Source organism: Trichoplax adhaerens, genomic scaffold (genome assembly GCF_000150275.1).
Source record: "Trichoplax adhaerens TRIADscaffold_12 genomic scaffold, whole genome shotgun sequence".
Taxonomy (NCBI): Eukaryota; Metazoa; Placozoa; class Uniplacotomia; order Trichoplacea; family Trichoplacidae; genus Trichoplax; species Trichoplax adhaerens.
In genome coordinates, this window is record NW_002060954.1 from 1,552,998 (window position 1) to 1,580,905 (window position 27,908).

The window sequence follows — 27,908 nt, forward strand, 5'->3', positions numbered from 1 at the left end:
TTGGCATTATCTCTAGCCGTAATCGTAACCTTAATCGCTGAAATTATTATTTTAATGCTGTAGTGCAATATTATTGGTATACGAGGGCCGATGATTCTCTATACTGTAGTTTAACGCATTAGTTATTAATGAATTGTGCTGCTAATTAAGGGTCGCTGCACAGACAGCGCTATGTCAACACTACAGTACACTGACGAATGGTTCTGTACTTCTGCACTCGACGATAATCATAATCCGTTACCTGTATAAATAAAATATACGCATGCTCCTGCGTAACCAAGGTAACCTGGTTAAACTTGATTACAAAATGATACATATTACGATTTTATATTAGGACAGTCAAACTTTAGCTTTACCGATGGTATTACTAATCTATTTGTAATGTATAAGCTATGGTATAGTAGCAAATGATAGACAATCAACATATCAGTATACATAGACCATTACAGCAAGTAGCCGTTAGGATATAGCTGAAGACATTAAAATTTTCGTTAACAAGTTTATGGCAAAATTTCTTATTATTTCCTTACGTAATCAGTAATCTTCGCAAAATAATTAATTGCTGAAGATTTAGTGTCGTTCTGTGATAGATAAAACACGCCGTTAGTTTTATAACGTATGATGAACGGAATAGAAGATCACAGTTCTAATGGTATCAACCATGATACAGTTAGGCGACGCAACCACAAGCCTAAAAATCCTAAAGTCGTACGAACACGACGAGCCGAAAGGGTAAATATAAATTTTATTCAAGTATAGTATACATTTTCATTATAAAGATTTATTTCATTTACCTAGATATCATAGCTTTCATTGCAATTGGTGCCAATTTTAAATGTATTGATGATCAGCTTGCAATCTAGCTTTAACGCAGTATCATGTATTCGTGCATAATTTTCGATTCTATAGTAATTATTAATAATAATATTATTCTTGGATCTACATTACTGTTGTAAGTCAATCGTGCATTAAGAAATGATATCCTATGATTGAGCAGACAGTAGTGTAATATTAATACAGAATCTTACGATTCTATTTATGATTTGCTTGAAAACGTAGTGTTAATGGACATTGCTTTATATCCTACAATATTTGTTAGTATACCCCATCTTCCTTTATGGCAGCGATGGAAATGACAACTGCTGAACGCCTAGAAAAAACAGATGAAGTTCATATACCTCCAGTTATAGAGTTGCTTGATATGAGCGAGAATACTTACCAAAAGGTTTTTGATCAATATTATTGCTATACTATAAATCGACTAGTGAGCACCTTTTAATATTAAACATATTTATATTTATGCTATAGGTAACTAATGTGGATATCGACGAACCATTATTTCAACCATTTCCATCGGAGGTCTACTTCCAAAAGTATCAAGCCTTTGAAACTTATCGTGTTCCATTTATATTACGCAACAGAGATAAAGTAATATAAGCCAATGAAAATAATCTTAGTAAGAATAACACCAAGCAGCTAAGCTGTATGTTCCATTTTTAGGTTGCACGATTGGTAAAAGTTCTTCCAATTGATTCACCATACTTTAAAATAATAAGTCCCAAAAACGTCGGTCATAAGACTGCTCCTGGGATGGAAGCAAAATTTGTGGTAGAATTTACGCCGCATGAAGCTAAGGTTAGATAGTTGATTATATATTCTTAGATGTTGAATACGTATTTTTCTAGGTACTCTTTATTTTATTGGGAAATTAATATTTTTCCATTGCCTGAAAAATTATTATTGTAGGATTATGCTTATGATATTATTTGCGTCACGGAAAGAGAACGTTTTATTGTACCAATTGTGTGCATTGGTGATCGAGCAATCTTCGACTTTCCAGATGAAGTAAACTTATCGTGCTGCCCAGTAAAGGTGATTCTTCGTTGAAAAACTTCCATTTCTATTTGCTATATATCAATTTATGAAACGTGATTGACTTATTTTTATGAAATAAATAATATGCATGTGTTTTTTTTATCTTTTTATAGCATAACCTTACGAAAACATTACTTGTAAGAAATGTAGGAAACTGTACTGGAAAATATACGACAAATTGCAATAAGTACGCATATTAGATGATCTCGATTACAATTAAAGAGATTTCCAGCTAATTTCTGCTTGTTATAAAATAATTTAAATTAGGCCCTTTTCGGTTACTCCTGATCATGGTGAAATTGGTGTTAATGGAAGTCTACAAATTCATATCAACTTTGAACCCCTAAGAGTTGGAGATTATTCTGATGATATCATATTGCATTATGATTCCGGTAATAGTTCATAATTATTGTTAATTGTTGAACATTTTATAACACCTGGTGTAGTGATAGTGTTTAACGAGGTATCTTTTATATCTAACATGTACGAGTATCTTATTCTTAATAGGTGAAGACATCTACATTCATGTCTACGGTGCTGCGACTGATGCAAATGTTCGCTTAGAAAAGTCGTCACTAAAGATGGAAACTACATACATCTCTATGTCATCACAGAGGTCCATTTCTATCGTTAATAGAAGTGATGTTGTTGTCCATTATCAATGGAAGGCATTTGCAACTACTGAAGAGGAAGAAAGTCAAAAATTGCGATTTTTAACTGATTTATCTGTCGATGAAGAAAAACAACAAAATGATTTCTTGGAAGAATGCATCAGTGATCCGATTCTGAAAGACAGTATGTCCATTCTGACCAGAACATTCAAAAATAAACGCACGGTAGGCTCGAATTTTATGGCCTCATAATATTTTAATACCTAAGTAGTTTTAGTAGCGATGTCACTGAAATTGTAATTAAAAATTTCAAATTACCAATATAGGCTATAGAATCGAATAAATTTCTATATTCCGGTGAGCAATTTTCTATCGATCCGGTAGAGGGAGATATTTGGCCTAATTCAACAGCTGAAATGATGGTACACTTTAAACCAGTTGAAGCCAAACCTTATACAGAAACAATTTTTTGCGATGTTGTTGGTCGAGAAAGTAGATTGCCATTGAAAATATCCGGACTTGGAATGGGGCCGAATTTACAATTTTCTTACCAATCTTTAGATATTGGCGATGTATTTGTTAAATCTAAACACAGCTATGAAGTTATATTACAAAATAAGGGTTATATTGATGCTAACTTTTCTATTGTACCAGCAACGACAGAGTTTGGTAAAATGTTCAGTTTCATGCCATCACGTGGTATTGTAAGAGAAGCAGGATTTCAAGCAGTTCAAATTAAATTTTCGTCCAATGTTATTGGAACATTTGATGAAACATTCATGTGGAATATAGAGGGCTCGCAAGATCCATTGCCATTAAATTTCAAGTGCCATGTTGTTGGACCAACATTTACATTTAAACCTAATCGTTTACAATATAGCGATGTTTCATATGGATTTACTTACACGAGGCAAACAGTACTAGAAAATACTTCAGAAATTCCAATGACATTTCGTTTACGCGTCGATAGTGATGAGGATGATTTCGTTATTACTCCAAGTGAATACGTGTTGCAACCTATGGAGCAGGTTAATATCCAAATTGACTTAACACCAACTAGTATTAAAAATTACGATATCAAGCTATGCATTGATGTTAATGATGTTGGCCTAAATGTATTTAATATACCCATTACTGCTGAATGTATTGTACCAAATATAATGGTAGTATCACCAGTAATCGATTTTGGTCGATGCTTCCTCAATCACACATATCAGCAGTCGGTGCAGTTATATAATAGCTCCGATTTACCTGCAACTTATCAGTTAGTTGATCAAGATGTAGATCAGTCAAGTGCTTGCCAGTATGGTAGTCCAAATCCGAAAGGAATTATTGAGGCACAATCAACTCTTGAGATGCCGTTGCAATTGAGTGTGTCAGAACTAGATGAAATCCGAGTTACTGTAACGATTCTTATTAAAGGAGCTGAAAGCCATCCGTTAACAGTTCAGATCCTCTCACTTGGTGAAGGTCCAGTACTACATGTGACACCGAAGGAATTGGATTATGGCGAAACAAGAGTATTATCGAATGCTAATAGAAAGATTAAAGTAACTAATGAATCGCTTATACCAGCTCAATTTAAGGCTACTATGTTACGACCACATTCAGTATTCTCAATTCAACCGACAACAGGATTGATACAACCGGAAGAGACTCTGTATCTCGATTTATTTGCTAATTTAAATGACTCCATACGATTTGCCGACAAGTTAGCCTTTGAGATTGAAAATAGCCAAACTCAAACTGTTGAAATTAAAGCTCGTGGTTTCGGTACGACAGTACAATGTCAGCCTTCTATGGTGCCTTCTGTCAATCTTGGTCCACATTTTAGCCGTTCACCCGTTAGCAAAACGTTCAAAATTTGTAATCGTGGTCGTCGTTTACAACAAATATTTTGGACTACTGAAGGTTTTCAGCCGATACGCACTAGGAAACCTCCTAAATATAACACAGAAGATATGAAGTTTAAATTGATGCCACCACCTAAAGAGCCACCGCGACCAATATTCAATATTAAACCAGATAAATTAGTGCTGCATCCTGGACAATCGACTGAAATTATACTTTCCGGTTACTCAGATAACCCACAGCCAGTGAAGGAAACACTAATATGCCACGCTATTATTGGTCAAACAACCGGAAAAGAGAAAATTATGCAGGTTGATGTTATTGCTGATTTTATTGCTCCTGTATTGGAGTTTTCACAGCGCACAATATCGTTTTCATTAATTAAGACACCTAGTACGATATTAAAACCCATGTATGAGCAAATATCTATGAAAAATATATCATCTTTGCCTGTGACTGCTCAGTTATCAGTGGATTATCCTTTCCATATGCTATTGGACAGCAAAAAAGAAGTATCTATAGTTACTGTTGTTCTTGAACCTAATGAAGAGAAAGATTTAACCATTAAATTCGATCCAGCTTATAGGCAAGATTCATTTACACGTCGACTTGATAGTCGTATTGAAATATCGTATCAGGAGCATCCACAGCAAGATTATGTTAACTTGAAATCTCAAGTTTATTTCCCCAATTTAGAATTTGAATCGACAAATATCGATTTTGGATGCATCTTGAATGATACAGAAGTGGTGCGTTATATTACAATCACCAATGATAGCCCAACACAGGTGAAATATCGTTGGTCATTTATACAACATTCTACCGATGAAATGAATGGTAAAATATCGACCAATATGCTGGAAAATGAGCATTTAGATATTATGGATGAGGATAAAGATATCGATGATAGTGAAATTGAATTAGATAAAATGAATAAGATCAAATTGAAATACGATAGTATCGATGATAGTCAAATGAGGATACAAGAAGTATTTGATATACTTCCACTTTACAGTGTCTTGCAACCAGGTGAAAGCCAACGTATCCAATTAACTTTTTACGGTCATACCTACGTGAATAGTAAAGCAATTGCCGTCTGCCATGTTGAAGGTGGTCCTGACTATCATATTACATTAACTGGCAGTGCATCCATAGTATCGTATCAATTTGATAAAAAGATTGTAGATTATGGTAAACAACTGTATGATCAAATCGCTGTCGGTACAATCTCACTACGAAATACTGGCGATGTAGCTTTTGATTTTAATACATCGAATGGCAGTGATCAAAGTCGTCCATTGCCAGGCATACCAATTGTTATGCCATCGGTAGGTAGAATTGAAGCAAAAGAAGAACAAGTATTAACCGTTCGCTTTATACCGGGTATACCAGACGAGTTTGAGAAACATTTTGAAATTCGTATTGCCTATTTTGAACCTGAAATTATTACAATACGCGGTGAAGGTATATTTCCAAGGATGGCTTTTGATTTGCCACGTTCAAGTGACGATAGTTTTGATGCACTTCTAAAAAGAGCACGAGAGAAACTCTCCAATGAAAAGAAAATTCTTCAAGATGTATCTCTCAATGGTGCAGTTACTGCTAAAACAAATCATGATCCGGAGTTTTCAACGAATGCTAAAGGAGTCGATAAAGTTGATCGGTCATTGTCTGTTGCCACCCACGTTGGTTCAGAATTATCTAATCCTGAACAGTTATCGGAATTTGAAATCCAACGAGAAGCTGAACGTTTATTAGTCACCGAATATGCTGAAGCCAACAATATGAAACGATTCGATGCAAGCTATGAGCAACAATCACAACAGTTACAACCACAGACACAACTAACTCAATGCCAGTTACCAAATTATGTCCTTGATTTTGGTTATGTTGTTTATGGTGCCGTCAAAACTCATATCGTTCGAATTGCCAACGTTGGCCACAGTCCAGTATCTTTCAGTATTAATAAAGATCATTTACCAAGTACTGGCTTTAAAGTTGAACTTGATCGAGTTAAATCGTTACCTGGTGCACCAGCGTATGAACCTTTGGATTTTGCTGTTTCATTCAAGCCACAAAGCGCTGAATTACCTGAAGGTGAAATAAATGTTTTCGTTCCATTTCAAGTTGCCCATGGCCCAATGACTGGATTACAATTAAAGGCATTTGTCACAATACCTAATATTGCTATTTCAACCGAGACATTAGATTTTGGTACTGTCCAATGCGGTGAATGTCGTATAATTACCATTCAGTTATATAATCCAAAGCAAGTACGCTGTGAATGGAATTCAATGATACCTGAAAAGAAGAAAAAGAAAAACATCGATAAATTTAAACCATCCTATCTACGCCATAAGGTGAAAGTGGACAAACCTAAAGCACCCTATTTCGAGTTGATGCCAAGTAAAGGCAATCTATCACCAGGGCAAAGGTTTAATGTTCAAGTTAAATTTCTACCCACTGAAGAAGCACCCTATATGCAACGTATACCAATTTATGTCCAACAATGTCATTCGAAGCATGAAATCACTTGTTATGGCCAAGGTATTGAACCAACTATTCAATTTAATCCAACCATGTTGGAATTTGGTCCAGTATTACCCCATTCTCTTGGTGCTGAACTGGAAGTGAAAGTTAGTAATTTAGGCCATTTCCCTGTTGAAATGTATTCACTTGAATTTGATCCGCATTATTTACAAGATGAGAAAATGTTACGTTCTATGAAAGGTTATGATGAGTATAACACATTATTATTGCCACCACGACAACCTGGTGATAAATTACCAGATGAATTAATTGATGCCTATCATGATGCTCAAAAGAAGAAAGAGGAAGAAAAAGCTCGTCAATCAAGTAAATTAGGTTCAGCGTCACACTTAATGAAAGAACATGATGATGATGGTAGTGGTGTTCTCGATGGTCTAGGGCCTGCTGAATCATCAGAACAGCTCAATACTTCATCGATCATTTCAAATCTTGATGAACGCAGTGAACATGGCGAGAAGCCATATTTTGTAAGTGTACCTGGGGTTGAGTCGGCTTTAGGTGGATCAGAAAGTGCAATGTCGGAAGGTGTTGCTACTGGCATAGATGAGAAGCATAATCATCCCTCCAATGGCCATAATCCAGCTAATGGTATTATTGCTGGCGATGGTGGAGTCGGTGAACTTGAAGTAACACCTGTTTATGCAGCTATTGCAAGACATTTAGGTATTGATTTATCGCCTGAAGGAACAGCAGCTCGTAATCGTCGTGGAATTGCTCTTATCGTTAATGGTGCTCCTAATTCGGGTAAAACACAAACTGCTATTACTATTGCCAAAGCTTATGGTGCTGCACTCTTAACCATTGATAGTATCATCATTGAGGCAATTAGCAGTGGTGGTTCGCAAGCTGGCCTACAAGCACGACAATTATGCGCTCAAGCAGCTAAAAATGCTGGTGATGATGTTGCCAATGCTAATACCAATGCTGCTAATACTGGCGGTTTAAGTATTGAAAATGTCACTGCATTAGGTTCCAACACGCAATCTGCAGCACCAACATTAATTGCATCGAGTGCAATTGGTGGCGGTGGCACTGGTGGTGTATCGAAATTATCCGATCGTAAGCATTCAGTTATTATATCTCAGAAGGGCTATCATGGCCATAGTACAATGAGTCAAGCTGGACAAACAACAACGATGACAACGACTGTTTCCAATTCTCCACCACCACTCTTTATTGGTCGTAAATTAAGTGTTAGTGCTAGTGTCGCCGGTGAAGATGGGCTTATGACATGCTTATTACCTGAAGAATTAATTATTGAAATTATTGCCGAACGATTCCAGCTAAATGATTGCCATCGTGGTCTTATCATCGATGGTCTTGAATCGATGTTTATGAATAATATGAATACTGCAGCTAAATGTCTCTTGAAAGCAATCAATAATCGTAAATATATCTATTTTATAACATTAACCGTTGATCCAGTTAAAAAGTTACAATCATTTGAAGAACGCCAAAAACAAGATTTTGATAATAAAAATAGTAGAAATGGTCAAGCAATTCAGGACGATCAATTCGATATTGAGAATATATCAGAAAGTGAATATGATGCTATGACAAGTGAGCAAAAAGCAGAGATTGATAAGAAACATTTAATAGCCAAAAAGATACGATTACAGCGGCAAAAAGAAGAACGATTAGAGCGTGAACGTCGTGAAAGGGAGCAACAAGCTCAATTAGAAGAGAAACGTCTAGAAGAAGATCGCCCTGGTAGAAAACGTAAACAGACACAAGGAAGTAAAATGACCACCAAAGCACCAGCTGGTGCAGGTAGTAAAAATCAACCCAGTGTTGATAATAAATCGACTGCTAAGCAAGATAAACATACACCTGGTATGACAAATGCTCGACCAGCATCAGGTTTTCAAGGTTCATCAAGGCCTGATTCAAGTGGTACATTAGGCAGTGAATTAGCACAACAACAACAAGGACAACAACAACAGCCTCAAGGTGGGCAACAAGGTCAACAAGGACAAATGCAACAAGGAATGCAACAACAACAGCAAGGAACGCAACAATCGGGCTCACAACCGGGACAAGGCCAACAACAAGGACAAATGGAAGGTGATAAATCGGGCGATGGCCGTAAACGTCGTAAAGATGAGAAAGGTAGTAAGCAGAAAGGTAATGCCATGGGAGCTGGAACTCATTCACCACAAGAGGCATTACATGCCAATATCCAACCTATGAGTGAAGCTGAAAGAAAGAGAAAATTAGAAGAGCATAAATTATCACAACGATTTACTATGTTTGAGCAGTCATTAAGTGAGATTAATACATTATTAGATTTTTGGGATCGTAGTAGTGGTACCAGTTTAAAACCGCCATCTCCAGAAGAACGTGAAACAGTTTTATTGCCACCACCAACTGCAGGCACAACGCGTAAACGGCGTGAGACCCATGCTCACGTTAATCGAGAGCGTGAAAAAGAGAAAGAACGCGAAAAAGAGCGAGAACGTGAACGTGAAATTTTAAAAGAAAAAGAAGCTAAAATTCAAATGGAAAGTTCAATGGGAGCTTCGACAATGAATACATTGAACATAAATCAAGCTGCAATGTCGGGTGGTAATACTGGAACTATAAGTAAAGATAATACTACAACCATAACTGTCGGTAATAACCAAGTAACAGGAGGATCATCGAATCAACAAGGTGGCGATAATGATACAAATGATGGTAAAATGGCTATTGGTGTACCACATATTTTGTTTGAAGTATCAACACAAAATAATCATGAAATCATGACTTATGTGACAAATCGTTTACCAGGTGCTGATGAAGTCCTCGATGGTTTAGGTTTAGGCCCTAATGGACCACCAATACCCCCACCAGCATCATTTTCGGTTATACCTTATCCGGTTAAACGTAAAGCATTAGAACCACCAGTTCATTATAGCTTTGTTAATTTAGTCGATCAAGATACAGCAACAGGTGCAGTGAATAATAATCAAGATGAGAAAATATCTGAAGCTGAAATTGACTCTGGTTCTGAATTGCAAGCGAGTGGTACAGCTGCAACACTATCCTTCAATAATCGCACAATCGCTACCGATAATAACAATAAAACTGAAAAAGGTACACCAACAACAAGTCGCGCCCAGCTAAGATCAGATAAAGACAAGCAATCACGACGTACTGGTAATAAATCACGAATACGTGGATCAGCGCCATCACCACCATTAGCTAAAACTGATGATGATGAACAAGTAGTGACAGCACCATCGTTATTACCACCCAAAACACCTAATCAATATCGTTGGGTGATTCCAGCATCATCAACTATTACCATTCGTATAAGGTTTGTATCCACGGAATTAGGACAATTTGATGAAACATTAAATTTTGAAATTGTTGGTACACGTCGACGCTATCAATTATTTTGTCGTGGGATATGTGCATTCCCATCGATTGCACAAGAACCACGCGTTGTATTTCATCATCGTAAGAAAGTAATAGACCTTGGTGAAATTATTCATAAAAAATATATCTTAAGTCGTGATTGTTATGAATTTGGACCGTTACTATGTAGTAAAAGTCGTGAACGTTACAAAGAAGCTAAATATCCTGAAAATATGGAACGTTTAACAATACAAAATACATCACCACTTGATGTCGATGTTCAATTTTGTTTTCAGCATGATAATCAAGCTGTTACCTTTTTAATTGATCCATCACGATTATATTTGAAACCATATGAGAGTAAAGAATTAACTATTTGGGCTTATCCAAAGTCGCCAGGACGTTTTGAAGACACATTAGTGTGTTGTATACGAGAAAATCCTGAACCTGTTATGTTTCGTATTTCCTGTACTGGTGTTAAGCCAATGATTGAAATTGACAAGAAAAATTTACACTTTGAACGTGTCTTATTGCATCGTAAAATCACTAAAACGTTATACTTACGTAATCCGACATTATTACCGGTAGCTTGGAAAGTCAGTGGTATGGAAAATTTAGGCGAAGATTTTAGTTTAACCACAGAACAAGGTGTTATTGAGCCTCATACTGAATTTGCGTTAAATGCTCATTTTAAAGCCGTTAAAGCAACCAATTTGAAGAAAACTATTCGAATTGAAGTCTATGATGCGGAAGGTGTTATGGGACTTATCCATGTAGAAAATATCTTGATACAAGCTGAAGCGTATGATGTTGCGTTAGATATGAGCTTTCCCAAAGGTGCTGATGGTGGCTTAGATTTTGGTGTTGTGCGTGTCTTTGAAGAGACAAGATTAACATGCACCTTAAAAAATAAAGGCAAATATGAAATTGGTTACCATTTAATGCTTGAAGATAAACTGCAACAACATCATGATCAAGCAATTTACGATTACATCTCTATATTACCTAACAAAGGATCATTGCAATCTGGTGATCGTCCACAGCAAGTACAAATTGTATTCAAATCGCAAAAAGAGATTGAAATTAAAGATTTACCACTTTTAAAATGTCAAGTTATTGAGCCAACATTAAATGAAGGTGGTGAAATTATTGCCAATATACCCATTAAAGTGAGTGTTAAATCTGTTTTTAGTCGCTATCAAATATATCCAGTTAGTGACGTTAATTTTGGCTCTTTGTTGGTCAATACACGTAAACAGTTAACCTTTCGAATAGAAAATTGCGGCGATTTTGAATTTCGATATAGTATTAATAAATTGATTCAAGATATCGTCATTAAACAAACGCAACCGACTAAAAATCACGGCGTAACAACAAAACGTAGTCGTTCACGAGATGGTTCTGGCTCAGCTAAAGTGACTAACCTTAAGCAAAAACGACATGAATTAACTCGTCCTGAAGGTGGCCTTAGTCAACGGTTAATATTAGGCACTTATATTTTATATCCAGCATATGGATTAATTCAGCCTGGGGTAGCTGCGACTATTACCGTTGAATTTTTTAGTGAGATACCTGGTCGTTTTGAAGAAGCAATATGTATCGATATTACTGATCGCAATCCAAAAGACCGACCAAGTGGTATTAATTATCGTTTAGTTGGTGAAGCAAGCGTGCCAAGTATCAATGTTAACGATACTAATTTAATCTTTGAAGAACATCGTCTCGTTAAAACAATGAGTGCACTTATGATGGAACAATTAGATCAGAGTACAAATTCTGGCGTATACTGCACCGAAGAGAACAAGTTCTATTTTTATCATGTTCAAGTGGGTCAAAAAGCCAAAGTTCGTTTTAAAATCGCTAATTTTAATAAGGTAAAGTACCCAGTCGTAATGATAATTTGCTCTCAATTGTCTTTTGCTAACTGTTATATTAAACGGTAGTATTTAAGTTAAAAGTAGTTGAATGTTTACTAATTCTAATTCTGTTTGTTTTTCATTGAACTAGATTCCTTGTGATGTTGCCTTTTCGGTCAAGCCTCTATCAAGCCGAGCCTCAGCAAAATGGCACGATGTGTTCGATGTTGAACCGAGTAAAGTTTCTATCATTAGTCATAGCCATATTTATGTAACTGTTACATTTTGTCCAGCTACCATGCAGGTTAGGAGAATGTTAAGTTCTACAAGATAGTCATCATAATTCGCATTAATAGAAAGTTTTTAATTAATTAATGATATTATCGTTTCCTGGAAAATAAATGTTATTTACCACTTCTGTTTTAATTAATTATGTAGTCTTATACTGCGCAATTTGAAGCTGCGATTGAAGGTGCTCAAGGATTAATAACTAAAGCTAAAAATTTAACTTTCGACATGTATGGTGAAGGTAATTTACCTCGTGTATCCATCATTCGACCCAATGTCAGAAATAAAGTTGGCCATTTATTGCTGCTATTCAAGCGTTTACTGATTGGTCGTAATCAAACTCACCAATTAATCTTAAAAAATGATTGTCTACTACCAGCTAAAATTAACCTAGAATTAACATCACTGGATGAGGTAAAGAATGAGCATTAAAATAATCTGTACAATTTGTCATAGTGACCAATAACTTATATAGATACCAAATCGGATTTAAAAAAATTAGCATGTTGATATTATTTCTGTCTTGATCCATGGCTTTTACACGTTTCCTATATACTGTATTATTTAATTGATGAATCTAGATAAATGTAATTTCTTTATTTTACTGCTATACAGATTTTTGAATTGGCTTATGATGATGAAAGTAAGAATTCATTAACACCAAATATCAAAGCTGTTGAAGAAGAAATTTCAAATAAGGCGGTTATTGATGGTATCAAGATGACCTCTATCTTAATGCCGGTTGGGTCAGAAGCTCGATTTCATGTATCATTTAGTCCAAAATTATGTCAGAAGTATGAAGGAAGAATTAAGTTATCAGTCGATAGTAATGAATTTGAAGATGAAGTTATTGAACTAATTGGTGAAGGCTATGAAGATGTACTGACAATTGATGAAATTCATGGTCAAGTTAATGATATTCCTGAGCCCACTGATGAATTAAGTGAAGGAGATATTGGTATGTTATCCTATATAGTTTAGAATTGATTATCCAGTTTTACTTTGGTGTAAATTCTATTTATAGTACATAATCTTCATATAGGTTTAGAGTATCTATGATATTTTATTAATAGTTAAAGAATGTATGAGTACATTGATTCAGAATATTTTCAACGCAAATTTTAGCAAGCACTGCAAATTTTATTGATTTTGGTGATTGCCCGGTGGCTGAAGCAAGACAGTTATCTTTTACCATGTCAAATCATTCTGATCAAGTAGTTCGCTATCAATGGCCAATTAATCAAGAATTGTATTTTTCACCAACGATTGGTCATCTACATCCTCATAGCACAAAAGATATGACATTAACTTTCTTAAGTCATGAACCTAAACGCCTTCAATTTAGTGATATTGTCTGCCAATTTTATACTATCGCTTACACAGATAGTTCAACACCGGTAAACAATATACGTAGATAGACTGCATTTGCTTTATTTATAGGAATTGTTTGTTGTTTAGTAGATGTTTTCTATTTCGAATTTTCGATGAGTTTAATTAATTAATTCTTATTCTATACCTTAAATAATTTAGCTACCAGAATGGGATGATCGTATGCGAATTGTGAAATGGGTTGATGCTGCCTCAGCTTCGACCGCTGCTGGCGGAGATGATGAATCAGCTACGAAGCAATCTAATCAATCTGCAGTTGGGCAAAGGCGATCAGCATCACAAACCACTCGCCCGTTAAAGAGGAAAGTTATCGAAACAGAACCTGAGCCATTACACACCGTTATCGATGATACCTCTTCCGAATTACACATTCGCGTTAGCGCTACCGCTGATTATGCAACTTGCAAGTGTAAAATTGATGATATTAAATTTCGTGATACTTTCGTATTACAAAGTCGAATCTTCAAGTTTTTTATCTATAATAAGGGATCAGTTCAACTTGATTACGACTGGTCGATGATTACTAACGATAATCAATTATCCGCTCTTTCTAATGACTACGATCATCAATATCATTATCATGGGGATAATGCACTATTTCGCTTATTGCCTGGTCAATATCGAGGACCATTTATTATTGAACCTAATAGCGGGTGTATTGAAGTTGGTTCAAAACAACAATTTTCAGTACGATTTACTCCAATGGCAGTGTATGAATATCAGGCAAAATTAATATGTAAAATACCTAATTTACTACCTGATTTGCAACCACCTGTACTTACTGCTAGTGGACATGGTATTATGCCTTATTGTCATTTTGAATTAGATGATTCTGATTACTTAACAGCCAATCGGCGTAACCCAGAATTGAAAGGACCTGGAGATAGCCCACCTGGTACAACGCTTGATGTTAATACTAAAGTGGTAGAATTTCAATCATGTGGCATCAATACAGTTATTACAAAACGATTTTATATCATCAATCCAACTGATAATGGCTACCACTTCGAATGGACTAACGATGATGGCAGTAGTGAATTTAGTAAGCGTGCTACTTTCTCATGCTTAACACCAGATGGTTATTTAGCAAGTGGCAAACGTATTGAAATAGTATTTGAATATTTGGCTGAATCGATCGATATGGTTGAGTCATTTTGGAATTTCACAATTGTAGAGCATAAAATTATGATCCCATTTGTATTAGTTGGTCGTGCATATGAACCTGATATCTTACTGGATAAATCATTTATTAACCTCAATTCATTATTATTAGGTTATACTGGCCAAGAATTTGTCAATCTTGTCAATAATGAAAGTCAACCATTAGATTTTGTCTTTGATGATTCATCATGTCATACGGAAGGTTATGCTGCAATGTTGACAATTTCACCAACATCAGGTCGAATTGATGGTAAATCACGCTTACCTATTACAATCTCTTATACACCTAAAATGGAAAAAGAAGTCAATTTCAACGTCATATGTCGTATTAAAAAGAAATTAGCACCATTAACCATTAACATTAAGGCTGAAGGCTTTACAATGCAAGCTCAATTACTATGTGAAAATGCTGATGGTGACAGTATAGAATTTTTACCGCAAAAATTAAATCAAATTAATTTTGATGAGGTTGATGTCAACGAGAAAACTATGAGACAATTAAATGTTGTTAATAATGGCAAATTTAACTTCAATTTTAATTGGGAGTTTATAATCAATAGAAATCGTCTACAACAACATAATGCAGCATTAGAAGCCCTGACAATTAATCCCGATGCTGGCCAATTACAACATAACCAACGTAAAAAATGTGTATTAACATTTTGCCCCCGAAATAAAATTATTTTAAATGATATCATGCTACAACTAGCGATATCTAATGGACCTACATTTAATATACAAGTTAGCGGTCAAGGTAATCAACCATCACTACATTTTTCATTCACGAAACATAATTTTGGCCCGCAATTTGTATTTAAAAATGTAGCCAACATGGTTAAGAAAGTGTTAACTATCACTAATCATGGCCAAAAAGATATTAGCCTGGAATGTCTGTTTGAGTCGACGTCCTATTTAGAAGTACGATGCCCTTCCACTGTGCTTGCTTATGGACAGACATGTGAGGCTGAAATTACATTTTGCCCTCGTGAAATTACCCAGTATAATCAATTAGTAATATTTGAAATGAACGGATTATCCAAGATACCGATTGAAATTATGGGTGAAGGTATAGAGTTGAAAGTCGATGTTGTCAATTCATTCCATAAACTAATTAATTTTGGTGCCTTACGTGTCAATCAAGAAATGATTAAAAAAGTCAAATTAATTAACAAAAGTAAAGCCAATGTTTCATTTAATTTATCATTATCCACACAGTCATTGGCGTTACAAAATACCAATATTTTTAATATCCAACCAGCTAATAACATCACATTAAAACAAAAAGGTGGTATTGGTGAAATTGAATTGTTATTTCACCCAATAGCACGTATAACACGCTTTACGGAACAAATTATGTTGGATTGCCAAGGAATTAGTCAGCCATTATTTGCAATAACAGGTTGTTGTCAAGGTATTGAAGTCGGCTTAGATTGCGACACAATATCGTTTGGTGCCGTATCACAAAATAGTTTTAGTATCCGACGTATGACATTATATAATACAGGTGATATTGGTGCTGGTTTCTGTTGGAATAGTCAACAATTTCAACCTGATTTCTCCATAACACCAGTAGAAGGTTATGTCTCACCTGGTATGGAAGTTGTTTTTGAAGTAACATTTCATCCAAAAGAATTAAATCGTGATATTCGTTATGAGAAGTTAATGTGTTCGATTGAAGGTGGTGAACCATTACAATTGTCATTAACTGGTATGTGTGTCCATCAAACACCCCATAAAGAAGTTGTCCAATTTAGTACACATGTTCGATCGAAAGAAGTTAAATCATTAATGATTACCAATAAAACTAGTCAATCATGGTATTTACGACCAGCGATTGACGGCGAATATTTTAATGGTCCTGATCGTATTGTTGTTGAGCCAGGTCAAACTAAAGCATATGAATTAACCTATCGTCCTTTAACTATGACACTTGAAGGCCGTAAACATGTTGGCTCAGTATTTTTTCCATTACCTGATGGATCTGGTTTAGTTTTTAATGTTACCGGCACTGCTGAAGCACCACGACCAATCGGTAATATTGGACATGAAATGCCATGTAAAACTCATTATACACAATTATTAAGTGTATCCAATTGGCTGAATAAACCACAACGTTTTAAAGTTATTATTGAAATGCTTAAACCAGAAAAATCCGATTTATCAACAACAATGAAAGGTCTAGATTATATTGATGTTCCAAGTTTAAGTAAACGAGATTATAAGCTGAATTTTTATGCTCATAAAGAAGGAACATTTACGGCTAAAGTTGTCTTTAAAAACGAGCAAACACTAGAATATCAATTCTATTTTGTATCCTTTAAAGCAACACCACCAGCTCTTATTTCAACATTAAAATTAACAACACCGGTTCGTCGAAGTGTATCACAGTCAATTACATTAAAAAATCCATTAGCCATACCGGTGACATTTCAAACGGCAGCTACTGTCAACGATATTAGTTTACCACCACAATTTACGGTTCCTGCTCATTCTGATGTAAGTCTGATTTTGTTGAATATCCATTACATATTATAAATTTCATGGTAGTTCTGATTTCAATTATTATGTAGTTATTATTTATTTTTGACTATTATACACGTATACCGATATTAAGGCTACCTACAGCTATTGTATAATTCTGTAGAGCGGTAGCTGCGATATGTTGATTTGGGTATTACAGTACTTAGCATGCAGCTTTTTTATCTATTAACAATCGGTGATCAGCAATTTGATAACTAAATATTGATTTAATGATTGTAGGGATCGTGTACTTTTGAGTTCCTACCTCTAAAGGCTGGTGACAGCACTGGGCGTTTAACATTTAATAGCTCCGAATTAGGTATTTATCAATATGATTTATATCTAACCGCTACACCTGCCGGCCTAGAGAAACCCGTCTATTTCAAGACTTGGTTGGGTAGTAATCAAATTCAAATTTGTCGACTCATTAACTTTACAAGGTCTAAAGCAGAATATATATGCAAGGTAATTTCCTGATTTTGTTTGATTCATTATAACGACATCGGACGTTTTGTAGGCATGGACTGTTAAAGTCTATTCCTTGCGGTCTAGACACAATTTTGTTACCTTATATGGAATAATATCTGTATCGCATGCTAGGCTACTTCGGATTAATCCAATGCTTAATTGCAACTAATGTTTTCCTACTCATGTTACAGGTTGATAACTCTGACTTTCATGTTGAAAGAACAGTTACAGCAGCATCAGCATCCAATGCCGGAACTGAAGTTTCAATCGAAGTAACATATGAACCAACGAAAGTAGGCGAAGTTAAAGCTATGTTAAACGTTTCTTCAGCCCAAGGAGGCGAATATGCTTTTCCACTGCATGGACAATGTTTACCATCGAAACCCCTTGGACCCTTTAATGTTAAAGCTGGTACAACAACTAATATACCGTTTAAAAATATCTTTGGCCATACAACATATTCTATGTCAATTGATAATCCTGCATTCACTGTTAAATCTTCTGAGAATATTAGAAGTAAAAAAACGCACAACATAATCGTTGGCTTTGATTCTGCTAATATTGGGTCATCAAAAACTCAAGTAGGAAAATTAATTATATGTTGTCCTCATCCTAGCGGTAGTGGGACTGTGTCATGGACATTTTACCTTAAAGGCATTGTGCCATAGCAATTTTAACTTTAACGGTGCATTTCTTACATCATATTTTTATTGATTCTAATTAATAAGTGATATAAATAAATTTTAAACACCAACAATATAAAATAACTGTAAAGACACTATTTTAATTAAATCGTCGACAATTCCAACTTCGTTAGATCATTGATGATCTACAAAAGGAAAAATAAAAAAATTAGTCATTAAAATTTTTAATGTTGCTTTTGAAATCCCATATCGCTCATGAGATATTCATACTGTATAACCTGCTCAGGCGTAGACATTATTTGTTTAGCTAAATCCCTCCTTTCAACGAAGCCAAGATGGAAGTAACGTTTTAAGAGATCACCATCTAATATATTTCTCATCGAATTTTGTAACTTTTTTTGATGAGATCGAAAAGTTCTAAAAAATAATATGTATGATAATAGATCACTTCATAATAATTTGTTTATTATGTTAGCATCTATATTTTTTATTAAAGATACCTAAAAGCTTTTTGGTTTAATCCAGCATTTTGCTCAAGATATATAGATAATTTCGCCTGTAAACTAAACAAACGTCGATATTCTTTTTCATCTACCGGTAAAAGTAATCCAATACTACCATCAAGTGTACCTTGAATGAGAAATAGCATTTTATTAGGATTCAATTTTACACAACTAGCTTACGTATGTAAATAAAAAGTAATATGCATACCAAACCAAGTTATGTGCTTATTCTCGTTCTGTCTTTGATTTAATGCCCGTACTTTGGTCCTGAAAAATGCATGTGCGTTACTTCCTGTTTGAATTTCAGCACGTCTAACTAAAAATTGACCGCCATGACTTTCAGGAGCTAAATCAATGAGAAAAACCCAATATAAAAGTTGAAATAGTATACATCATAGCAATAACTTTTACAAGCTGAATGTAAAGAACATGTTTTTTACCTAAAGCTGAATGATGGAATAAAGATATATTTTGTTCTGTATCGGATACTGTTACACGAGTTTATTACAACGTTAGATAAGAAACGTCACGATGATAACAAATTTTTTGGAAAATTCAAATGAATTACCTACAAATCCTAACTGATTTTTATTTACATAAAAATTGGTATTAAATATTTCTAATTGATGGCGATCCTAGAATGAAATATAAGAAAAATTTGTAAAAACTACCAATGTGTTTGCTGCAATACATATAAAATTGATAAATATAATTGTCACTTACACGGCTTACTAGCGATAGCGTCCTATATTTAACCTTGCATCGAGTTGTGATAGCACAATGAATATTTTACGTAATGGTTATAATTAGCACAATTAAACATTGCATAATAATAAACGAACGAAATATGAAAGCAATAAAACTTACTTGAAATCGAAATAAAGAAATACTCTTTTGAATATCGGCCGCCAAAATAAAATTTCTAATGCTTACCAAGGAGTGTATATAAATTAGAGTATCGATAAACGCCATACCGATAAGATCTTTATTATCCCGAAACTCCCATATATAAATCTTATGGGTTAAGAAAGATGAGATTCAATCGCTAAAATCATTAGACATTAATTTCGAATACTGTAGCTGTGTTACCTTCTGACCAATACTCGTCACTAAGAAGCCCTCAACACATGTAATAGCGGTAACAGGACCTTTCTGTTCTTTGTCGTAATAGGTCTACAGTTTCGATAAATTTTGACAAGAACATTACCAAAGTAGATTTCAAACACTTGAAAAATTACTTGATAGCACCTTGATTTTGTTCTTTGTTAACGGTTTTCCAGGTTCAGGAACAACTTCAATAACGTCAAAAATTACAATCTATGATAGAATTGAATAAATAACTAAGTTGACAAACTGCAACTTCCATCGCATTTATATATCAAAAGCTCTATTACCCGGCCACGGCAGGCAACCTCTTCGCCACAAACATTTGTTGTTCCAACAGCAATAAACTCTTTCAAACCGCTGACTGTTTCTTCACTCTTTAGTTTAACACTTTTAAGGCAAGTTACGTGTTCCCATTCTGCCATCTGAATTCTAATGCAATTTATGTGTATATTGCAGTATTAATTGATCTGGAAATTTTTCAAAGTATTACTGTATTACTATTAACTAACTCTGCATCTGGAATAATCTCCCATGTTTCTGAGGTTATTAACTGTAAGCAAAATTTTTCGACTGGAGCGTGAATAAATCTGTCGCCTAAGGAAAACTGAACATTAGACTTTTATAGATGATATTGCAACTAAATTAGAAATTATAACAGTGCTAAGTATAAAAAATGGTGTTGAACATAGTAACTGTAAGACTTGCGATACCTTTTTCTACTGGAATAAACTCCTTATCTTCAGTTGTGATATGAGGCATTTTCTCGCATACAGTCATCGTACTTGAAATAATCACGTAAGTTTTAGTGACAAAATGATGTGTAATAAAATGTAGGGTATTTCTTAATGGAACTTTATGAACCGGCCATGGACAATCATATGTAAAGCGTTGGTCTAACACACAGATTCTAAGATCTTCCTAAGTACGGTATAGTAATAGATTATTAGGATAATGTGAAGTCGAATTATATATTATAGGAAATCACGTACCTCACTGTTGAAATATAGAAAGCCGTTAGGGCAGTTTGCAATGTTAAATGGTGCAAAGCACTTAACATATCCATCAACTACCATAGAGTGGATACAAAGTTCTCCACGCGATGTCATTAAAAGCCAATGCGGAAAATTTCCACAAATAAATACCTACATATTGACATTCTTTTAGTTTCATAACAACCATTTCTCTTCGCTAATCTATAACATTAATGAAACTATATTTCCTAAAATATACTCCATAAGTTAATCCATACCCCAGAATAGTTAGCAATATTTTCAAAGTATCTCAGTAAGGATCCAGTTCCTGGAAAGTTACAATCTCCATTACACAGGTACTCATATTTTATATTATTGCATAAGCTTCGTACGAACATAGCCGAATGAAATGTTTAAGCCTTATATAAGAGTATGAACCTAAAGTTGACAGTCCCATGCTGCCTCCAGCTGGAGCTCTAGTTTCTGTTAGCTGAATTTCATGAGGTACCTAATATCACGTAGATAAATTATTTATAGTTTATTATATGACACTTGTACTGATAGCTTAATTAGCAACATTATAGGTTAACCTTTCTAAATTTTAATCGCAACGTATTATTTATTTCTGTTGTTGACGGAAATGCTTCATAAATTATGATGTCTTGATCGATATGTGTCTATTGATAATACGTGGTGGAGTCCAAAGTATTAATTGATTTTTAACAATTTAAAAATATTTTCAAAAAGTCACATAAAATACTTACTACAATCAAGATCTTTCTCTGTTCGTAGCCCATCCCAACCACCAAAATCTCATTAACGTGAGGCATATTACCAGTAGATCGAACGCCATCAGTATTACTAGTTGATTACAAGTAGAGAAGTTAATAGCTTCTAGAATGCATACTGATCTAGCCTTTCTATACAGCTATTATTTTTATTTTTACCTGTAGCTATCTTCATCATCACTAGTAGCAGCTAATATCAAAGGAGCAAGAGCAAAGCCATTTACAGTATAAACTTTATCATAAGATGGAATTGAGTAGACCTAAATGTTATTATTAGAGAAGGCCGTATTATAATTTTTCTATGTTTCAAATATGAAGTAATACTAATCCACGAGTAGGTTCAATACCTCTAGTTTTCCATTATCTAAACATAAGAATAACCAGTAGCTAACTTTTCGCTCCAAATTATCTGTGTAAGATCTGTAGAAAGTAGGTAAAAAATGTCAAGAGCCGGAAAGAATTATTATCGTTGAATAAATAGGCTCACGTCGATGCGACTGGTACATCATTTGTTTGAAGGTTAGTATCATTGACATCAAGATACAATAATTCATCATCGTCAATGGTAAATTTTCTAATTTGCATCAAATAAATGAGGAGGGAGATTTAGTTAGATTTAAGATGACGATAAAACTGTAAGGGTATTTACTATATAGCTACTAACTCATCTTCCATCAATTCTGCAGGTTCATTCGTTGGGCTTGGAGTACGTATTGATATACCATCAGAAACTGACATCCTACCATTGTTGTCTTGAAATAGGCAGCAAGCCGCTATTCTAGAATGCTGCAGAAATAGACACACCAAGCAGTTCCTTTTAAAATAATTAAATAATGGAAGATGCAAAAATTTACACGGAACTTACATTTAGCGGAGTCGTGTTGACCAACTTTACTTGTTTTTCTCCGTTATCGCTTAATTCAAAAGCTAACATCATGATACTACCACCCTCTAACAACAGAGAAATGTAAGGATCTTGCAAGGAACAAAATACTATCGGGCTCTCATTTTCTAATTCTAATTGTTGTATCTTTTCTCCTACATTGTAATAATAGAATACGTAAGACCGCTAACAATGCACTTCAAAACGAAAATATTTTTAAGCCCTAACCTTTAGAGACGAGAATCACTTCGTAGGGTGTTACCTAATTCGTGCAAAACACATATTAAGTATCGTTATGACTTAGCGAATAACTTAATAGTAATCTAGTATAGTTATTTGTATCATTTGTTGTACTTGAATAATGCAGTTGCCGTTGTCTAAATTGCCAGCAAATACAGTTTTCGTCTGAGTCAAAAATCCAAGCTGTTCTACTTCGGTTATTTCTTTGCCCGTACGTAAAATCTATATACATATAATGTGAAAATTACAAAAGTGCCAATTATAATAAGAGTGATTATTAAATTTTTTACCATGGTCAAATTGTCCCGGCTAATAATCAAAAATTTGTGAGTATTTTCAGTTTCAAAATCACCATCATTTTCATCGTTTAACTGGTAATGTAAAAATAGACAAAATATTGCAAATAAAAGAAATGATAAATGAATGTTGCATGCACCTGTAAACTGATACCTTAGTGTATATATTCGTTCTACTTACTCGAATATCTTTTACAGTCCACATATCAACACATCCTGGTAAGTCGTAAGACGCAACAACTTGCGGCTTAATGCCTTTATTCAGTACCGACAAAGCACCATTCTTATCATGACCAGAGCATATTACAACTTCTACATCGGACTCTTCTTGTACAAACTACATAAATAGTTGATTTCACATTTTTCAATCAAAATTCAATAAAGGCTTTATCTTCATAATTAGTGTTTAAATCTTTCTTACTTCATCCTGTTGATACGATTTTCGAAGAATTGCATCCATTGATAATGATAATACGTCGGAATGGGAAGCAAAAGTACATTTCAAATGAGCAGTTACATACGTAAAAATATATCGTTTAAGTTACAGTAAAGGTATTTTATGCTTACAGTTGATATTTGACCAATTGCTATACTTGCACACGGACCAACGTGGAGAATTCTGTCGCAAACCTGGAAATAATATGCTTAAGAAATGATTATCCCAGTACATTACAACGTTACTGAACACTTTACAGATCATTAAATAACCTCAAAAGTATATGACCGCAAATAGGATTCTTTAGCAGTGCAACTGGTATGAGCACTATACAATTTCTCCAATTCTTCATCTTCCTTTTCGTCGTCTACATATTACCAACAGAATATAATCAGTTCACCAAAAAAAATATTTTATAAATGCAAATTAAAGTTTCATTACCCGTTCGTAATTTCTTCGATGTTGGTTCATCAGTATCTTGCGTCTATCCAGTAGCATCGTGTAAAATGTGTAAAATGTTATGAAATGTTTGTATTTGAAGATCTAAAAATACTAGCAATTTCTAAGAAAAATAATTTTGTTCCTACTTCTGGAGTATTTGGCGCTAGATCAGCATCATCTATGAGATAAAATAATAAAAGCAGTTGTCATTATCCCAATAACAAGATTATAATGTAATTGTAAATTGCATATGTTACATCTTTCGACTAATTCCTCCGATGTTTTTTCGTGTTTTAATAATAGCGAATTAGCAAGCCGGGATCCTAGAAAAATAAATTTGGGACCAATACTACAAATCTACAAAATTGAATTAAGACATTGAATAGTTTAACATTTCTTTGGTCAAGTAAACCGTAGTATATTAATTCATGAATTAATTAATTATTACGTACACAAGATGTGATTACACAGTTCACCGCCTTGCGAAAGTTGAATGATTTTACATTATACATAGCATCAGTGATTAAACTCAGGACAACTCTAAAAGTGGTTAAGAAATCAAGTAAATTGGTGATAAGAAAGAGTAATATTTTCGTTACGAGTCAATATTTGGAAATAAGCGTTACGCACAAATCACCATTCTTTAGACCGACAACGAGTTGATTATTATTTATGAAGGTAGCATGAGAACAGTCTAATGATAAAGTCATATCTTGGATACCTAGTTAGAATATATGTAATGGCATAGCATGAGTGTCATTCTATTTTGATTACTAACATCTTAAGTTGTAAAGCATTAGATACATCAGAATTTTCAATTAATGATGCATACGCATAGGAAAGGTGGTCGATTCATCGGTGATGCTATTAAGAGATTCTGCATATGGAGGTTTGCTTTGATTTAAGTGCAGCAAGCAATTAGCAGCAAATATCAGTACACCACCTGAAAAAATTTTTAGAATTTACCATTTTTCAAAAAGAAATTTTTAAACATACTCTATATAGATATTACCTATAGGTCTTGGAACAGTAATTGCACCCAAACAGTCAAAGGGTAAGTTATTCAATGACCAAATAACAGGATGGACTTTATCAATAGTATTTAGTGATACAGCCAATATTGAACATGTATCTTGTCTAACGGCAACACGTCTGCAAGATAGTAAAGAAAATTTGCTATAATATGACCAATACATTAGGTTATTAACTATTTGTTGCTTATAATACAAACTAGTAGTATATATTTTTACTTCACTATGTAATAATCATACTCTAAAAAAATTGAGCTTACCCAGACCATGTACGAAGTATTTCACACAAGATTAATATTGTAGGTTCGTAATAACCTTCGAGAAAGCGAATATCGATAAGCCGACTAACTTTTTCGTTACCCAAATCGCGTACATCAACAACATACGACGGCATCAAAGGATACTTGCCACTATATTTTCAAATCAATCCATTATATTAGAGTAAATTGAAAGGTACGACAAAACAGCTGATGTTGTGTGTTGAATTCATGCTCAAGACAAAAGTAGTACGCATACCTTGTATTTTTAGGATCAATTTGTACTTGCTGTTCTGCTGGTCCTCGATGTCGAAAAGGTAATATTGCAAGATGTACGTTACTGACAACCATGGCAGCACATCGATTATCAGGATCAACTCGAATGATAGGTATAGAAAGATTGCGAGAAAATCCGTTCTGAAATAGAGATAAGATTTTTAGAGTATATACTGTTGTCCATTAAATCATCCTTGAATAGTCCAATAGGAACTATACAATTGGACGTACCTTTAATTCGTCATCTTCGAATGTATGCAGTGATAACGTTGTTAAATTGCTATTATCAGCGTCATATTCTACAAGTGATAGCTATATGTGATAAAGTTGAGAAGATGTTTAGGATTTGTCATGGAATACTGTGTATGACAGTATCTTGTTACTGTACGAGCAACGAAGTAATCAAGTCATGACGATCATTGTCGTGGTATAAAAACGTTCATTAATAATTACCTTAGCATCGGCAAAACAAATAAATAGCGAATCACGATGATGATGTCGAAATCGTACAGATTCTATGCCATAAATTTTGCCATAAAAGGAATAGCTGGCTAGGAATTCTAATTCAGGATGGAGTTTATTGTCTGTGGAGTGAAAATACGGCATTACATTTTATGCTGTAGATCTCTTTTTAGCATATACCGCCGTGGCAATGCTTTCAGTTAAATTACTTAGCAGCAGCACCTTTGTTAAGGTGATTGTCAGCATTATCACTTCTATTATCTAAATCGATGTCTTCTTGGTCCTAGAATAGGATAGAAACAAATATACTGTCTGTATCAGATTGATGTTACCAGGATAATATCATTAGTAGTACAATCTTGCAAGAGGTTATAGATCGTAAACATGTTGATAGAGTTGATTTGAGCAAATTAGAAGAGTTGTGGCCTAAATTGACTAGACAATCGACATTGGCTATCTCTCAAGCTGATGTTGCGATACAGTATAATGATCGTAAATAGTGTTTAATGAGAATAAAAATAGAAACTAATTTATTTATTGCCCTGAAATAGACCAGCATGCAATTACTACCTTAGTACAACTAGATTAGTCAACATGCTAGTAGAATCGATCGAGCATCATCCACCGTGCAATCTAGTCATCTAGCTCTTGTCATTGTTGAAGCCTTGACAAGTCGAGTTGTAGGATTGTATTTATTCTATCGTCATACCTTAATGATATCATATACACGGATGCATGTTGGACCTGCTGTTAAAAGATTTAATCGATCCGAGGAATAAAAATGGCAAGCTAAGCAATGATTAACAGCAGTTGGAGGATAACTTTCTTTATAGCAAGCGTACATGATGATGCCGACATTAAAACGCTTCAAGACGGAGACTCTCGATTGCGCAGGAATGAGCTATCGAGTTACCATGCACCGAGGATGCAGTCGGATAGCAGGTCTGGTGACGATTGTACTGTACACTGTAGGGTATGTACTGTACTGTACAGTACTGTACAGTACAGTAGAGTACTGTATCTTGACTATCGTGAACTACACGTACAGTACACTGTACAGTACTTCTACTGTACAGTAGTCATCTTTTGTTAGTTTCTACGGTAGTTTTCCAATACAGAGCCAAAAGCGCTGTCTCCTTCGATACTGTACTAGTTGTACAGTACAGTACAGCACAGCATAGTACACTGTACTGTAGTCTACGATACTTAGCATTATAACCAGGACTGTACACTGTAACAACCGTGTCGCAGGTTCGTACAACTCAGCTAGCATGTTACCAGTAGAGGTGTCGCCAGCATACAGTAGTCCAGGTACAGTACAGTACTGTACTGTATACTGTACACAGTAATACAGAGCCAAAAGCGTTGTCTCTACTTCGATACTGTACCAGTTGTACAATGTACAGTACAGTACAGTACAGTACAGTAGGCCACAATACTTAACACTGTGAAACATGACTGTACTGTACTGTACACTGTACAATCGTGTTACCGGTTCGTACTGTGCTGTACAGTACAACTCAGCTCTCCTTCGATACAGTACTGTACTGTACAGTACTGTACTATAGACCACAATACTTAACACTGTAAACAGGACTGTACACTGTAACAACCGTGTTGCAGGTTCGTTACCGTTCGTACAACTCAGCTAGCATACTGTACAGT

At 34.7% G+C, this 27,908-nt stretch overlaps 2 protein-coding genes across 2 annotated transcripts; one reads left to right on the forward strand and one right to left on the reverse strand.

Moving 5' to 3' along the window:
- Window positions 1-1,102: 1,102 nt before the first annotated feature.
- On the forward strand, window positions 1,103-18,576 carry TRIADDRAFT_30117 (uncharacterized protein; the record flags this gene model as incomplete). Its single annotated transcript, XM_002115769.1, has 20 exons — window positions 1,103-1,225; window positions 1,309-1,428; window positions 1,501-1,635; window positions 1,747-1,872; window positions 1,989-2,062; window positions 2,143-2,273; window positions 2,389-2,711; window positions 2,813-5,983; window positions 6,053-7,385; window positions 7,431-8,720; window positions 8,850-8,972; window positions 9,108-9,392; window positions 9,522-12,100; window positions 12,234-12,386; window positions 12,521-12,784; window positions 13,019-13,332; window positions 13,473-13,767; window positions 13,901-17,416; window positions 17,681-17,905; window positions 18,100-18,576. Coding segments are annotated over 20 exons (15,057 nt in total), but the record flags the coding sequence as incomplete, so codon positions are not given.
- A 119-nt stretch (window positions 18,577-18,695) lies between these two features.
- On the reverse strand, window positions 18,696-27,087 carry TRIADDRAFT_59883 (uncharacterized protein; the record flags this gene model as incomplete). The annotated part of the gene is made up of 35 exons (XM_002115910.1): window positions 18,696-18,737; window positions 18,831-18,969; window positions 19,053-19,182; window positions 19,264-19,401; window positions 19,624-19,690; window positions 19,989-20,069; window positions 20,145-20,228; window positions 20,304-20,372; window positions 20,450-20,591; window positions 20,672-20,756; window positions 20,873-21,080; window positions 21,152-21,228; window positions 21,572-21,641; window positions 21,898-21,994; window positions 22,081-22,181; window positions 22,269-22,341; window positions 22,409-22,495; window positions 22,586-22,707; window positions 22,787-22,959; window positions 23,033-23,066; window positions 23,159-23,266; window positions 23,335-23,415; window positions 23,522-23,677; window positions 23,908-23,970; window positions 24,049-24,143; window positions 24,218-24,260; window positions 24,364-24,395; window positions 25,050-25,160; window positions 25,230-25,369; window positions 25,509-25,658; window positions 25,765-25,922; window positions 26,013-26,093; window positions 26,235-26,365; window positions 26,466-26,526; window positions 26,953-27,087. 35 exons carry the CDS (start codon window positions 27,085-27,087, stop codon window positions 18,696-18,698), a joined length of 3,564 nt encoding a protein of 1,187 aa, XP_002115946.1.
- Window positions 27,088-27,908: the final 821 nt, after the last annotated feature.